Genomic DNA, 16,635 nt, shown 5'->3' on the forward strand with positions numbered 1-16,635 from the left:
CAAATTTAGTTTTGAAGCTATAGTTTTTAAAAGAAGCAGCAAAACTAAATTTAAAAGAAAAAATACAATGGGATTTACTGAAAGAACATTAAACAAGCTGTATTGTTTTCTAGTTGTTCATAAGTAATTGGGCTGCCGGGGTGGCCAACAGCCCTAATGACAGAGCAGCACAGAGCACCTACCCACGTCACATTGGTCGGTTTCCTTCTGTTTCTCTGGCCATTTACACCAGCAGCAAGCCTGTCCCAGAGCAGGTGGCCTCATTGCCACTGTCCCAGTGCCCATACCTGGTGCTGAGCTGGAAGCCGAGTGCTCCGCTGGATCTTGTGTTCCCTCAATGTTCTCCTTGTTCTCTGCCTGTTTCTTCAGCGTTCTGGTCTTGGAGGGAAGCATGGGTAACCGGGGCAAGTAAGGAACTATGGATGAGGAGGAGGCTGTTCTTCCAAGCTCCTCTGCTACCTCTGCAAGGGGAATAAAAAAAAAGAAAATTATAAAAGGAAAATTAGGAACAGAGACCGGCAGAGGAAAAGAAAACCTGGGTCTTCACTGCAAATCCAGACTGACAAGAAGAGATACATGACTGAGAAATGCATAGTTTATGGATTTAGTTTGTCCTCAAATCCAGAGGTAATCAGCGTAAGTAATATGTTTTTTGTAATGCTTTCAAACTCATCCACATCTTCATAAATTCATCAAAAAAGCCCAGTGGTAGGATGTGTACAAGAGGTCTAGTATGAACCCAGCTCTCTCTGGGGTTAAGGGCTGCTCAAGAGCCAAAGCCAGCACTGAATGCATTTGCCTCTGTTTTTAATTAAGGTGCCTCCTGTTGATGCTCCTGAGTTCCCCCAAAAGTTGCGTCCTCTCTCAATCTGGATCTAAGCCGTTTTGCTGGAGGCAAAATACCGCACCTCCCTATTGGAAATGAAGGCTGCACGTTTCCGTCTCACCAACAACGCAAGGTAAGTGGTTAAAAAAAAAAAAAATCACCACGCCAGAAGAACTCCCACAACCTCCTGTTCACATGCAGGTTGGCATTTGTGTGGGTCACTCCATGTGCCTATTCTAGATCCTCCCTGGTAGAATTCAATCGGATGTGTTTTTTCTGTAGTAGGGAAATGGATGGGTCAGTTAATATTTAATTTAAAAATTCAGAAAGATGCTTAGACATTTCTGCTTCTCTGCTCTCTAATATCACACTGCTCACTAGTATTTACCTATTAGTTTATTATATTTGAGGCCTCATTTGCACAGATTAGGTCCTAGAAGTACCTAGGTAGAAAATCCAGAGATTAAGGCACGCCTTTTGAAAATGAAGGCTGGGGAATAATGTTTCATGACCTAACTGCTGCCATCAGCGAAGGACTGTGATACCCATACATCGTTCTCTCTCAGTATCACTCGCTATTCCTTACTCTTCAGTCTGGGAAACAAGTGACTTCCTCTAACAGAGAGGACAATATTCTTTAAATTAACTCTTTGGCATCTTAGGGCTCAAAGGAAACTATACTGACCCCTGCACTGGTGTATCTCTAAAATTTATTCAGTATTTGTGCAGCGACTAAGAGAATGTATTTACCCACTTATGGTTAAGAAATTAAGAAAGGGATAAAGCTTCATCACAACCTCCACTGCCAGCAGATGAGCCTTGAAGGCCCATCCACAGGACACAGCACTTGAGGGATGACCTGCAGAAATAAAGCAACACAGACTCTCACCCTCTGAGATGCTCGAGTCATGGAACATGGTTTCAAAAGCCTGGTGGGTCTCAGCAAAGGATGGTCGGTCTGGCGGGTTCCATTTCCAACCTGTAACGTGAGAAAGCAGAGGAAGTCTCAGTGCCTGAAGATAACTTTTTACTCTGTCCAAAGAGACAGAAAGCACCTAAGCTTCCTCAACTGTAGTCAGGTGCAATGTCCTACTACTGAACAGGCTTTAGAGTCATTTGCAGATATTAATTCACAGCAGCAGTGAGTCACCTTACTGTATCCTAACAAACAGATCTTGAGAAGAAGGAACCAATTCTAAAAATCCCCGTTCTCTGCCAACTCCACAGCTTTTTCTCATCTACCTGTTCCTCTCTCTGAATTTCTTGGGCAAAGAATTCCATGTTTGCTACCCTGGCTGTTTGGACTGAACACATCTAGCCCAGTCACAGATAACTGTGTGCGCAGAGTTCCAGGCAACAAACATTCTGCTCACATGCTCTTAATACTGAAATTCAGGCAGAGCCTTCCAAAAGAAGAATGTGTTCACCCTGTGGGAGAAAGATGAGGAGAGTGCATTGGTCTGTGATGGAGCTTGGAAAGTTACAGAAGGGTATCGTGACAAAAAATGTGATTTCTGTAGTTAGAAATCTGCACTAAGGGCATGTGTTCTGGAAGCACTTTCAGTTCATATCACCATAGTGTCTGGAAAGTGACTGGCATTCTGCTCATTTTAGGTGGCATTAATATTATATGAATTTCCTGCTTTTGTCAGCTTTCTGAAGGTTGGTTTTGTTTTGGCTTTTTTTTTTGAAGCAATATCCTTCATTGTTACCCAGCTTCTTTGTTTCATAACTGAAGTTCCACCCTGACTTTCCTTGACACGCTGGGGATCAGGCATCGCTAGAGACAGGCTGCCGAATGGCCTCGTACACCCCAGTTTGTCTGTGTTGTCCCTTGAGGGCCACACAGATGCCTGAGTTAGCATCAAGGAGGCTCTTCCCACCCTGGCCACACTGACAGGGTCTCTCTGCTCAGAGCTGTTTACCTTACCCAGCAGCACGGCCTGGTTTGCTTCCTGGGATCTTCAGCCTTTTGCCCAGGATATTCTCTGCTCTTGTGGGATGGAAGGAGATCGGCAATGCTCTTAAACACTGTTGCTCTCTTCCTGTATCTTTTATTTTTAGATTAGTGGTTTTTCAGTCTGTTATGAAGCACTAGGGAGCTTTTCATGGTGTGCTTGGAGAATGTGTTTTGTGCAACACCTTGTCAACTAAGTGCTATCTAGCTGTACTCAGAGATGACAGTTCTTGTTCCCTAGAGACCAGACTCATTTTGCATCAGTAACCAGGTACCATCTCAGGTGACAGGGCCACATTAGCTAACAAAGTGGCACATAAGAAGCAAGGACTTCAAAGTTAACTACAGATTTCTCCCACCCCTCCCACGCTTTGTCCCCCAAACTGGAAGAAGATACTCACATGCCCTCATCAGTTCGTAAACCTTTGGAGGGCACCCCTCGGGTTGTTCCATCCGATAGCCCTTTTCCAGCAGATCATACACCTGAGAGAGGTCAATGCCTGGGTATGGTGACATCCCATAGGTGGCAATTTCCCACAACAGCACCCCAAAGGCTGGAATTAGAAAAAGGAGAATTCCTGGTCATACATCTGCCCTCTTCTTGTGTTGCTCGTGACATTGTGGCCTGTACTGCAGCTTGAGGCAGCATCTCTTTCTTGCAGATATTTCAGGCCAGTCTAGATGAAGACACGACATGATAAAAATGCTGTTGATTCATGAAGCTGTGGCCTGGCATGTGACTGTCTCCTCCCCACATGTTTCTGCCCAAGCCAGAAAGCAAGTTACTGTCTAGGCTGGCAAAGAAAAACAAAACAAAACAGAACAGACCAGTGAAGTGGAATTTTCTTACCCCACACGTCTGATTTGATTGAAAAGGTGTTATAGGCCAGGCTCTCGGGAGCAGTCCATTTGATCGGGAACTTGGCTCCAGCATGAGCTGTGTAGGTATCTCCAGTCATAAGCCGACTTAAGCCAAAGTCAGCCACCTTCACCACGTGATTTTCTCCAACTAAGCAGTTCCGCGCTGCCAGGTCCCTGTGTATAGGAAAACAAGCAAACTCCTTTACTGGAGCAAGAGCTGGGCTTCTGAATATAGTCTTCTGGTTGCATAGCCTGTCCATCCCTTCTGAATTGAAAAGCACCCTCTTTATGCAGCAACGGCCACATGAGCTTTGCTCCCAACAGTGTCAGGCACTGAGTGGACTTTTAGGATCAATCAGTAAGTCAAGATTAGGGTTCATTTTCTATTAAATTTCCAGTAATGATAGCATTTATGATGAGAAGTTTATGTTTCCTAATAATAGGATGAGATCAGCATCTCGTCACACACTGGTAACAGCTTTACGGCACGGCTTTATCTGACTGGATTAAAATAGAACATAGTGACTGACAATGCCCTACACAAAGAGGGTGCATTGGAACAGGACACCACCAACTTCCATAGCTGTCAGGCAGTTAGGCACAAGACTGTAAGTCTGCTATGAAAGTCATGGGCAGAAGGAATTGCAAGACACTATTGAAACCAAAACAGCCAATGGATACCCCAGTGTGAAACCTAAATCTGGAAGAAACATCCCCAAATAGAATTCCTGGGCTATCATGCTAGTGGCCTGTTCATCATTACAATCTGAGATTGTACCAGCTCAGTGTGATTTTACTCACCTGTGAATGAAGTTCTTCTTCTCCAGGTACTCCATAGCGGAGGAGATCTGGGTGGCCATGTAGAGTAGCACCACAGCACTCACTTCCTCCCGGTTGCATTCCCGTAAATAGTCCAGCAGGTTCCCGTAGGGCATGTATTCTGTCACGATGTAGAAGGGAGGCTCCAGGGTACACACACCTAGCAGGGAGGAGGGGGAGCATATGAATAAAGCTTCCCATTCTTCCCTAGCTTAGCACTACTCCTGATTTAATAGCCATTTGTTGCATTTTGTAACCAGGAGCATTTCTCCAAAACATGGAGACTTCCATCTACAAGACCCAGATCAATGCAGCCCAACTTAAAATTCAGTGCTTCTGTCTGTTTATCTGTCCATCCACTTTATGGATAAAGAGAAACATGTCTATCGTTGCTATTTCTATGCAATATACATAAAGAATATCTGTTCTTTGGAGGGCTGCAGAATGAAATTTTAATGCATGCGATTTGCTTTTCTTGCCCTCTCCTCCTTCATAAAGCTAAAGAGCGGCCAACTGGCCGTAGGTACCTGTCAACTGACAAGATTTCCAGACTGCCATGTCACTACAGAGCAATGTGGAGCACTCCCATGTGTGCAGGGGAAGGGATCGGCATGGTGGGACCTGCTCCCAAAGCAGCATTCTCACACATTCCGCAGATGACTACTCGCTACAGTCACCGCAATTATCTGCAAAGTGGAGGAGGAGGGCAACAGGATACTCATGTCAAATCTCTGCCAGCTCCCACCGCAGCACTGCTGAATGTCTCTTTATACCATTACACACATACAGGAGTGAAACACAACTACACTGCACATCAGAAGGAGCAAAAATGCGTCTCTTTGATGAGAAATATTTTAGTTTCTGCTCATGTAACCAGACAGGGTTGGGCAGCCACTTCATCTGTGCCCATTTCTTAAATGAGAATAGTTGCCATTATTAAAAGCCTTCACATTCTTCACATTTCTCCTTTCATTCTAGGCTTGGCTTGACAGCTTTGCTCCTGAAAACAGCAAAAGTCTAGAGGCAACTAAGCACTAGTAAAGGTTTAGGGTGTCTCCATAAGAATCTTTGTACGTGTAGAATTAACAGCTATGCAGACCATTTAATAGCAATCCTCATACCACGCACGTGCCAGCTCAACAAACGGGGCACAGCCACGCTGTAAGGCCTGCAGATTTCTTCCATCCATGTGCTGTTTGATCCAACCTGCATCTCCACTGCCTTGACCTCATGCACTTATTTGGTGATAAACAGAGTCCCTTATAGCAGCAGTGATCTGTCTGTCTTCTGCTTAATTTCAGACCAATTTGTTCTATTCAGCGCAGCTTTTCTATAAACATCTCTGATTTAAGGAGTATAGAGAACGGTATTTGTTGTGCTTCGAATATATTTTTTCTTTCACTTATAATTTTCTTATAATTTTGTTCTGTTCTATCAGAAAAATAAGTAATGGAAAATAATTTTGTAAATCTGATTGAACACAGCAGAAAAGGAATCTGGCCCTGATAACTGAACCCTGGAATATATCTAAGGCACAAACTAACTAGGCGCAAACTTTATATAACGCATAGTCATGCATCAACAGCAAAGTTGTCTACTAATGTAAGTGACTATATTTGATGATTTATTTAAAATTAGTGTCTGTTAGCTCCAATATTACATAAGGGAATAAGCTGTCAAAAATACTACCCCATAACCTGACCTGATTAAAAAGGTTATGTAAATACAGAAAATCTGCCACTGTTTTCAAACAAGATAGATTTCATTTTGGCAGAAACTCAAGTGAAAAAGGAAAGAGTAAGGAATTCCACTAACCTAACAACTGCACTAGATTCGGGTGCTTGATCTCTTTCATCACAGCAGCTTCTTTCAAGAACTCTTCCACCTCCATGGTGTCTTCCTAGATAAACAGAAAGGCAAAAGAAAGGACAATTCATTATCATGTCTGCTGAACACCATGTATCTGAGCTGAATATCAGTGATGGAATCCTTAACTCCATTCTGCTGGTTTGGCTTTTACCAAAGCAAAATACAACACCCCCGAAAAGCTGCCTGGCTGGCCTGCAGCGTGGCCAAGCCACAGATCCGCAGTACCCAGAAAGTGCTGGGCTTTCTTGTTCCATAGCTGTTGTGGCTGGTCAGAGGAAGATTGTCAGGGCCACTGACTTAGTTCCCCTAACAAGTTATAAAAATTACGCTTGAAAGGTCCCTTACTTAGTGGGTATGTAGAATCACAGAATCACAGAATGTTAGGGTTGGAAGGGACCTCAAAAGCTCATCTAGTCCAATCCCCCTGAACTGTAGCTGTTAATGTTAAACAGAAAGCTTTGAAAAGAAAGATAAATGGAGAAGCTGATTTTTTCCAGGAGTAGGGGAGAGGTTGTAGAAGCTATTTCAAACACCTTTGATTTCTTAAAGCTTCCATGGCTCTTCTGAGAGAAGAGGACTTGGTAAGTAAATGGTACAGATCTAACTTGGATATGCAGTTCCTGCAGGTGCTTGCTGGGCAAATTCGAATTTGTTTCTAAGCCACATGCGCTGGTGCAAGTTTGATAAGCTTTGCTCTGCAAAGTTACTCTCAAGCATGGATTTTATGCATATCAGCACAGTCCATTTGCTGATATTCATATCATTAGGAGGTATAACCGAGAATGTTACAATTTCCTTACCCTTATCATAAATGGCAACTAAACAAACAACGCAAAACAATCTGAAAACTCACCTTTAATGTTTTCACAGCAACTGTGAGATTGTATTTCTTCCAGACACCAACGTACACCTCGCCATACTGCCCTCCCCCAAGTTTGTGCTTCATGGTGATGTCAGTCCGCTCCATCTCCCACTTGTCGTGGATGGGGGACACTCCATAGACAGTGGGCTTATTGCACTTGGGTGCTGGGTAATGCAAAGTTGTCACCAGTCCATCTGCTACTGTCGAGTGATGGTGCACTAGCTCTGCTAGCGTGCTGAAACGGCTTTCTGCTGTCACATATACCTGTGAAGAACAAGCCAGGAATCTACTTAAATGAAGGCAGCTGGAAGCTCTCAGAAACACTGGGAAACAGGTAAAAACATTCTAGCAAGTTTAAAAGGGAAAAAAGGTAAGGGATCCAGACTTTGGAATATTTGTTGTGTTGCTGGGCAAATGAATGTTAATCTTTGGGATTCTTACCTGTGGAAGGCAGCCAGATCTAAGCTATCACTTGAGAGCAGTGCTGTCTGCTGCCTCACGCTTTACAGGACTAGAAACTGCAATTCTTGCAGCCAACTGCAAGGCCAATGTCTGCATCACTCAACACATGGTACTGCTATTTGATCAAGGCTTCAAAAATGCTGATCAAAACTGCTGACTTATCAAAGCTCTGCTTGTTCTAAGTGGTGTCGCATCAAACTACAACTGCTTTGCTCCCTAGCTGCCTTCCGCCAGGAAAAGTAGCATCTGCGCTTCTTCCAAAGTGCTGTTCAATGAGTTACCACCAAACTCTCAGCATACGTGTTCTTTTTTTATACTAATCAACCAGTGGACCTGTTTTCTCTCACATACACCCCTCTCTTAACAGTCTGCAACCTGAGATTCTGCACCACCTCTTAATTAATATCCTTATTTCCTCTCCCCACAGCATTATCCAGAGATCCTCACCTTTCCATCTGAGGTGGTATTGATCCTGTAGTGGTAAACACGTCCTTCGTACCTGAGCGAGATGGACAGCTGCCCTGGGCTGCTCTCGCTTTCACGAACCAGGAAGCTGCCGTTGATGAGGCTGCTCAACAGATACTCCGCTGCGCTGCGGGACACTGGCCCGTGGTACCACGAATGCTTTTCCAGGCTGTTCACTGGCGTGATGTAGTTGCTTGGTACCCAGCCCTGCCCGTTCTTCGAACGTACCTCACTCCATTCACCATTCTGGTTGTAACCCAGGACTCGCAACTTCTCACCTATGACCAGAAAGAAAATAAGCACAGTGCAATCTATCAGGTGTCAGTAAGAGATACACTCACCATCAGCTGACTAAGCCTGGGTTTAACAATAAACATCTGTAGCAGTGATCTTATAACTACACTGCTTTATATAAAGTATTTACAAAGTAAAGTTTCAGATGGAATACTTAGGATACTTTTCCCTAATTTTCTGCAGTGTGAGTGACTGAACTCAAAAAGCTTCCCGTAGTCCAGCTTTTTAGACTAGAAGGACTTTTTATCTTGGAGGGATGAGGTTTGTATCCTTCTTGAAGCCTCTGATGGCATGTGATTTAACACAGTTCTACAGCAGGTCGTATCTTGATACACGTACTGAGCAGAAACAGAAAATCTCTGTGCATTTCATAATTCTGGATTTTGTCCCAGCTGAAAGTGCTGAATTTTGTTATCATCAATAATGCAAAGGTTTTCCTCTCTGCAGCCAGTGATTTGGGGAGCAAAGAGCAACAACTGTTACACAAACCCGTATCTGTACCAGGAGAACTGCCCGGCAGGTGTCTCTCCAACACAAGTGAGAGAGAGACCATCTGCTTATAATCATAGGTTTAGAGAATAATATTCTCTAACTGCACTCATTCCTGTTCCTATCTGGGGAAGGATTCTGTTCCCTGTTGCTAATTTTTCAACCTAGTAGCTGCTCTGCATTCACAGCCTCACCTTTGGTGATGCTGAGCGTGTTGTCGCCGCTTGCTACAAAATCGTAAAGTGCAACAAAGAGATTGGGGTCGCTCTCAGTGGCTCCGAGCAGGTTCTCCTTGGAGCTCCATCTGATGGCTTCATTCAGTGCCTGGGGCTCGACATCGCAACCATAGGGGCGGTGCAGGGCCTCTGGAGAAAGAACAGAAGAGGAAATTACTTTGTGTACAGTTGTGAATAGACCAAAACCCAGTGCACAGCAGAGCTCTTTATGGAGAGGGAACACCACACTGGCACATCTTAGATCGGTGGTTTTCAATACCCACTTTGCTGACTCTTGATCCTACAAGTTACTTCTAACAGGCTCGAGAAGGTGATTAACTGCCTATAAACCAAGTAGCAAACTATGTATATAAAATTTCTATTTAATATTTATTACATGATATATATTACTATTTGAAAGTATTTAAGCATTCACAGATAAAAAATGGATAAGAAAATAAAAAGCACTTTTTTAAATGACGTGAAGTAGTGAAGGAAACATTTAACACTGAAATACTGTGTTTTATGTCTTCTTCATTTCTGCAGCTGAAGCATACAGCTTGCATCTGAAACCAACATTGCAAATACAGGTAAGACGGACTAAATTATGGTACACGTGATCTATAGGTTGGGACAGCAACTGATTCAGTATTAGCAGCAATTATGGTGATTTGTGATACATTTCAAGGCTGTGTAAAGAAGAGGTGGAAAACTGACAGGGACAGAAAGTAGCACGGATGGTGCCAGGTATTTAGTACCTGTGTTTCTGAATAGCCAGGCAGTTCTGTTTGGCTGTTTAAAACAGCCAACTGATGCAAACTGGACAACTGATGCAAATTTGATAGTACAAGGGAGTGGAGGGAAAGAATCAGACCTCTTTTATAGACAAAAGTCTCCACAGTCTCTGTGACCACAAAAAATAATCTAAATACACAGGGTTTTGGGAAAAAATGTAGTAAAAAGCAAAACTGTCTGAACACTTCATTGGTCCACGCCAAGACTATCATTGGCTTTCTAACCTGTAGAGAGGTTTTCCAGGAACATGTAGCAGAATAAATTTCAATATTAAGACAAAAGAAAGAGCAAGTGATGCAGTTTCATACATGTGGGCTGCTCAAGGGGGCAAAAAATATGAAGGGGTAAAGATATAAATATTTTTCTCTGATGGTACAACTGACACAAGTTCCTGTCTCAATATGTATTTCCAAATTCTCTTGTTGAACTTACTTATGGAAATTCACTGTAAAAATATTTAAGTAAATGCACTAAACATAAAAAAGTCCTCTTTAAAGAACTGGATGCTTTCTTCACTTTACAATCATTGCCTTGGCGCATTTCTGAGGGGCTGAGAAGTCAGGCTGAGGATATTTTTAAGCAGACCACAGCATGAGACTGTGTGTATATAATGTCCCCCCCGTTCCTGCACTCCTGTGAGATTTACATTCATAAGCAAGAGCCCATCTATAAAGCACTTTAAAAGAGAACAAAGAGCTCCAATGCAATACAGGGCAGGAAAACTGAGAAGTCAGTGAGACACAAAACAGGAAGAGGCCTGTGCCAAGTAACAGGCAAACAGATGCCAAATCTGTGTCACAGGACAGAGCTCAGGCCTGGAAAATGAGGACACGGGGGTTCCCGGCAGCTATATGCAATCTTTCTACTGTATTGTAGGTACGTGACAAAGTAAATGGTTGAGCTTTTTTCTGCTTTGTTTTTAAACACATAACTAAGTGGCTTTTCACTGCATTTCTCATGATCATTCAGAGTTATATTGCTCGTATAACCTGCTCACCTCATAACTAATTAATAACCTACCTCCCAAGCCTCGCTGAAGTAGCACCCTAGTTCTCTTAGCAAGGACAGAAGTGACTAGAGACATTAAGGTTCCAAAATGTCACTTCTTTGATGGCATTGTCTGTGGATACAATATTCACATACGCTTCTTGCTCCTAACCATCAAACACAACTAGTTTTACAATATACTAACCCATCAGGCCGCGTGCTATCCTGGGAAAGAGAGGAAATCCCAACTACCTGCATTACTATATTATAGCAATGTCCCGCTGTTATTTTTTTAGGGTTTGGTACGTGCATATGCATGTCCAGTTGTGAAGTGCCAGGAAAGAACACCCGTTCCTAAATCCAGCTCTCTTTATGGAGTAGAAATACATATTTAATTAAATAATGCATTCTTTATATTCCTACAGTGAATTGTGTTAGAGTGTTTCAGTGCCTTAAGCAAAGTCACTCAGCAGATGTGCTATACAAGAAATCTGACTCATGCATCTCTGCTAAGGAGCAAATGCAAAAGTAGGCAGTGTTTCCAAAAAATATCCCACCTTTCACCTCCCAAATACCTTAAAGGTGTTTCAATAACTTCTTACTTCCAGTTATACATCTGCCAAAATGTGAAAGACTTTAAACAAAAATATGTGATTTAAATCAAAGTCTACTTTCAGTTTCTTTCTCAAGCCAGAAACGCTCATGAACTGAGCCCCCAACCCCTGCCTACCAGTCAGCACAGAGCTCAGCATTTAACTGTGCACTCACAGGTAAAGCCTGAACCAGCCAAATCTCAGCTCAGCTTCAGAGCTGCTGCAGCAAAGCCCAGGACCAGCTAAGCCTGCCCACTTCAGCCAAGGCAAAACCAGCAGAGATGTCACCTGCTGCTTAGTGCTGAGCAGCTCTGCCCACATGAAACCGCTTGTGGTGGCTGTGCTGGGTTGCCAGCCAGGATTCAAACAGATGTCAGGCTACCATGGCTTCCTCGGGAATGCCTGGGAGGCTGGCACATGTTCTTAACACCTATTTTATGTACAAAAAAAAAAAGCCAGCAGAAATTAATGTTTGATGAGGAGCTTCAATCACTTAGCTACAGTGCTTACCTAAAAATCGCATCACCTAAGAATCAAACGCTTTTAAGAGTTCATGTCTCACTAACTTCCTTCACTTTCATTTTTAGAGTGACTTGGATGCGTAAGTAACTGTAAAGGTTATCCAATATCTACTAAAGGAGAGTTTACCAGGACACCAGAGTACCTACTGCAGGTTATTATTACCTAATAACCTATGCGACTCAATACGGTGTGGGATCTATACCATCCAATATGTAAGGATATGGAAGGTCAGAGAAACATGATAATCACATAGACCTCATTAAGGAAAAGAAGATAACCAAAGCGGATTGCAAATGATACTAATCCAACTGAACAGTCTGCAAGTTCTATTCACACCAACAGTAAGGACATGAGCTGGGAAGTTCTGTTTTATACCAGCTCCTTTTAAAGGCTAACTACAAATCATATAGTACCACTTTCATTTCCTATACAGTGGAAAACCTACATCATCATTTAGTGTACAAGTAGTTCATGGTCATGCTTCACCCATCTCCTTCCTTTCCTTTATTCCCACAATACAATTGGCCTCTCTCCGGATATGAATTCTTTTCCTATTCAGTCCACATGTAATGGGTGTTTTGTCCCCCACCCTGTGCTGCCAAATTACCAATCTCTTTGGTCCAAGAGCAGGAGGCAGTATATACTCAATCTTAAATTTTAGAGTCACATCAAGTGCTGAAGTGGTGTCTACTTCTGAAATACTGTTCATAAAAATGAAGCATTTCAACAGTCCTAAAACCTGCATAAAATCAGGTAATCTCAGTCCTGCCCATGGCTGATCTCATCCTACAAGATAAAGAGAGACTTGGGAGGACCCACATCCTCCTCGAAGCACTTAGAGAGATACGGGAAAGGAACAGCACAGCATTACAACCCTGAGCATCATACCTGTGAAACTCACACCAGGCTCAGAGGCTTCCTCGCCAAGGCAGCAGAGCAGCTTGCCCTCTTTGCCGTAGCTGCTCGACTGGAAGAGGACGGTCCCCACAATCATGCTGCGCTTCGCAACAAGCAGAAGAGGCTGCTCGACCTGAGACGTCCTGGGCAAACTGCAAACACCACCACACGGAGACGATCACCACTCGCAAGGCTGGAGGCCAAAGAAAAAGCGAGCGCTGCCGAGAGGGCAAAGGAGTAACTGGGAAAACGAAGCTGCGGGTTAACTTGGTTATTAGCTGGAAGTGAGGGTGGAGCTTCCCAGGGAACGCAGGACAAACAGAGGATGTGGGGACTGCAAGTTGAAACAGTTTTGAGATGAGCTATAAAGACAGGGTTTTGTGCCGCTAAGAGTTAGGCAACAAAGTGTTTGGGAAGAAAGCAAACAGTTTCCTTGGAGAAATTCCTCTGTACGAATTACAAAACAGATCACCCATTAAGGGGACCGCCCAGATTGATTCATTTTTCCACTCCACATGCCATTGCTAGAGCACTACTTACATGAATCAACAGGAAACGATGCGAGTGAATGAAAATACACGTCTAAGAGGTGTACAAGCACTGAGCAAGTAAACACTCTTGAACATTTCAGAAAGAAACAGAGAGCAAGAGCAGTACAGTACACCCACTCTGAGCTGTGTATTTGCTGATTTAGTAAGATTCAGGACAGCTCTCCAAAAGGAGACCACCAAATTACCTCTCAAAAAAACATATGATTTGCTGGATGAATTCTCTAAAAGCCCTAGTTTCCTAGCAAATGCTGTATGGCTTGTAGCAGGACAGGTTCCTCCTAACACATGGACAAGGAAGGGTTAAAGAACAAACCAATCTCATACCTGGTAGGGTGGTGGGCCTACAGAGGGGTATAAAAGGGAGCAGGGAAAGGGAAGTCAGTGCTTTGGCCTTTTGCAGGGGGAGAGGAACTGCTGCAGCCACCAAGGCAAAAAAAAAAGCAGCGTTCTATAATCCATGAACCCCACTGTGCTGTGAGAAAGGCAGCTGCACCACGTGATGAGGACTCGCATCAGGCTAAAGGTAAGAAACAAGTAACTTGGCTTGTTCCAAATGTTTGTGTTTTGTAAGGCTATGGATGTAGACAAACACTATATAAGACTGTGGATATGCTGTGCTGACAAGGTGGTGTTTTTCCCTTTATGGCCTGTGACATGAGTTGTTTCTCCCACCACCATGACCTAATGTATTGTGGAAAAAATAACCAGACAAAGAAAATGCTGTAGGATACTCACATACTGTTGTCTTGCTAAAGTTCTGACAGGTGGGCAACTCTGTTCCTCCTCCTCCAAACCCAAGCTTAGTAAATCCTGCAGTGTGCTACCCAGCAGTTACAGGTTGAGACTCCTTTATTTATGAGCTCCTAGGCTTTACCTCTTTTACCCTTTGTTTCTGCCTCTTGCAATTTATTTTTCCCCTCTTATTGGCTCCAAGCACTCTTAATTACACTGGCATTTGTATTAACTTTAGTTTATCTGTTAATGCACAAAGAATAAGCAGAATTTGTAGGGAAAAGCAGCATAGCCTCAGAAACAGGTGGATGAGCTTTGTGACAAACACACTTTTCAGGTGCATCTGAAACGGTTCCAGGAAATAACAAGCTACATATGGATTTGTGACTAAATCAGTCTTAGCTGTGATAGTTAACAACCTTAGCTGAAATAACAAATTTACTTGTTAGTTAAGATACAACAGGTAAGTAACAGGTATGTGGAACAAAGAAGAGGTAGCAGAAAGTTAGGTTGGGTTAATAATGTAAATATATCTGTTGAACCCATCAATTTTAGTGTCTGCCAGAAGAATATCATTAGCCAAAGCTTAATGACTGGCTGGTCTGTTAATGAGCTCCTGGTGGGAAACAAGTCATGGCCAGCACTGGCATTATGGGCAAGTAACATTTTACCTGCAAGTTTACTAAAACAGGGCAGTTCTGTCCCTGCACCCTTCCAGCCACCACCCTTCTGAAGGCGCTTCTCAGAGGGAGGGATATGGGGTGTCCCTGTACAGCGTGGCACTGGTCGTAAGGTCCTGTCAAATGCTCCCAGGCTGAATAAAATCAGGCATCTTTCTACCTTCTAGATGAGCCTTATTTCTTTCACAAGCGATTTTCCTAGATAGTTGTTTTACACTGTAGGCCATCACCTTGATATCTGCATCCACCACATCTACATCCTGTTCCTATTCCCTTCACAGTAAGTGCACAATATAAAATCTTAATTCTGGTATTTTCAACTTCCTCGGTGGAAGAATCCATGTTTCAGGCAAAGCAGCTCTTCCCAGCTCTTTAAGTTATTCCCTGTGGTGCCCTTCAAAGCCATTTCCTGAGAGTGGTTACCCTTCCTGTGCAACTCATCCATTTAAAAGTATTTCTCTAGTTCTTCTAGCAGTAGGAAAAAGTTGAATGTAAGGAAATCTTGCTGACTATGCTACTTTGAAATGTGGAGTTCAGGAAGTGTCCAAAAATTTTCTATACTCTGAACTTATGAACCAACTGTCCATGTTTCTTAATCAAACAAAATAATGTGTAAATGGAAATACAGCTCTGAAAAGGATTCGGTTGTGCTGACAGCAGGCCAAAGTGACTGGTTTGTCAATGGAAGGGAGACAAAGGGTTATAGGGTAAACACTGGTTGTTGCATAGAGTCTCAATCTGGTATGTTAGCATTTTAAATCAAAAACCATAGGGTGTACACACATATGAGGGTGTATATATGTACACACATTGTGTTCTATCTTCTGGCTTCTCAAATGCGCCTTTTTCAGAAAGGGGTGCTTTAATACAAGGACACCAAGATCCCCCCATATGCCACATCTTTCACTTTCTTTTCACTTTGAGTTTTCAAACTACTGATACAAATATCCGTGATGCTATTTTGCACACAGAATCATTTTATTTGCTTTTAAGACTACCAAAGAATAGGCACTGGTCACTTTAGAGCACAGAAAATAAACCATCAAGTAACTAATGACTGCCAGTATAACTGCTATTTTCTACCATCTTCAAAACATACATCACTTTACATCACTAGACTTCAAGATCTTTACCCAGCTTGTTAGTGGGAGGATTTCTGCCTTAGTGAATACAAGGAAACAAAGTTGATAACACAGCAGCAAGTGGGTTTCCTATTTTGCTGACACGATTGGAACAGTATCAAATTCTACAGTAGCTCTGTTTCTGAAGCCAAGTCTCAGCACTTCCTACTAACCAAAAATACTCAAGGCAAACCAGTGCTGAGCAGGCCAAGTTCCTGCTGTCTAATAATGTGGTAGCACAGAAGCAGACCTATGAACTTTCTTTACCCTTTAACAGATTTAAGCCCTTACCTAAACCGACCACCTAGAATTTCTGCTGACTTACATGTGGCCGTGATAAACACCAGTTTAAAAGGGTCAGACAGCTTGCATATGGCTTTGGTAAAATGCAGACAACCTAAGTAAATGCCATTCCTAGGTGTTCCTCTCCCAGAAGTGATCAGACTCCTAATAACATGGTTTGCTTGACCTGAGCACAGATCCATAGTTAGTCCTTGGGCCTCCCACAGAGCGGTGCAAGGTTTAAGTACTGTAAACAACCCACTAATTAAACCCAAGAAATACAGCTCCAAGCCAAGAACTTGGGATGGGCAAGGAAGAGGCTTCTATTTATGGTCCCAGGCTGGGAGAGACAGAAT

At 43.0% G+C, this 16,635-nt stretch overlaps 1 protein-coding gene and 1 long non-coding RNA gene across 10 annotated transcripts in view; one reads left to right on the plus strand and one right to left on the minus strand.

The window, feature by feature from the left end:
* Nucleotides 1-16,635, minus strand: part of ABL2 (ABL proto-oncogene 2, non-receptor tyrosine kinase) — a 49,093-nt gene that overhangs the window by 6,959 nt on the left and 25,499 nt on the right. For 5 of the 8 annotated variants that reach the window (XM_082054457.1, XM_082054450.1, XM_082054454.1 and 2 more), the window contains 9 exons: nucleotides 9,099-9,269; nucleotides 8,104-8,399; nucleotides 7,186-7,458; nucleotides 6,279-6,363; nucleotides 4,446-4,623; nucleotides 3,634-3,818; nucleotides 3,185-3,337; nucleotides 1,716-1,805; nucleotides 288-461 (listed from right to left, as the gene is read on the minus strand). In XM_082054457.1, coding sequence (XP_081910583.1) covers nucleotides 288-461; nucleotides 1,716-1,805; nucleotides 3,185-3,337; nucleotides 3,634-3,818; nucleotides 4,446-4,623; nucleotides 6,279-6,363; nucleotides 7,186-7,458; nucleotides 8,104-8,399; nucleotides 9,099-9,269 — 1,605 coding nt within the window. Of the gene's footprint in view, nucleotides 1-287; nucleotides 462-1,715; nucleotides 1,806-3,184; nucleotides 3,338-3,633; nucleotides 3,819-4,445; nucleotides 4,624-6,278; nucleotides 6,364-7,185; nucleotides 7,459-8,103; nucleotides 8,400-9,098; nucleotides 9,270-12,904; nucleotides 13,107-16,635 lie in introns of all 8 variants that reach the window. The other 3 variants (XM_082054453.1, XM_082054451.1, XM_082054452.1) reach the window with 2 other exon arrangements.
* LOC309440610 lies at nucleotides 482-7,320 on the plus strand. Of its 2 annotated transcripts, none has more exons than XR_014184228.1 (3): nucleotides 482-636; nucleotides 817-959; nucleotides 7,229-7,320. It is a non-coding gene; the product is annotated as an uncharacterized lncRNA (long non-coding RNA). The 2 variants fall into 2 exon arrangements; XR_014184229.1 differs by having other exon boundaries at nucleotides 7,203-7,239.

Source organism: Streptopelia decaocto (genome assembly GCF_964273445.1).
Source record: "Streptopelia decaocto genome assembly, chromosome: 5".
Lineage (NCBI taxonomy): Eukaryota > Metazoa > Chordata > Aves > Columbiformes > Columbidae > Streptopelia > Streptopelia decaocto.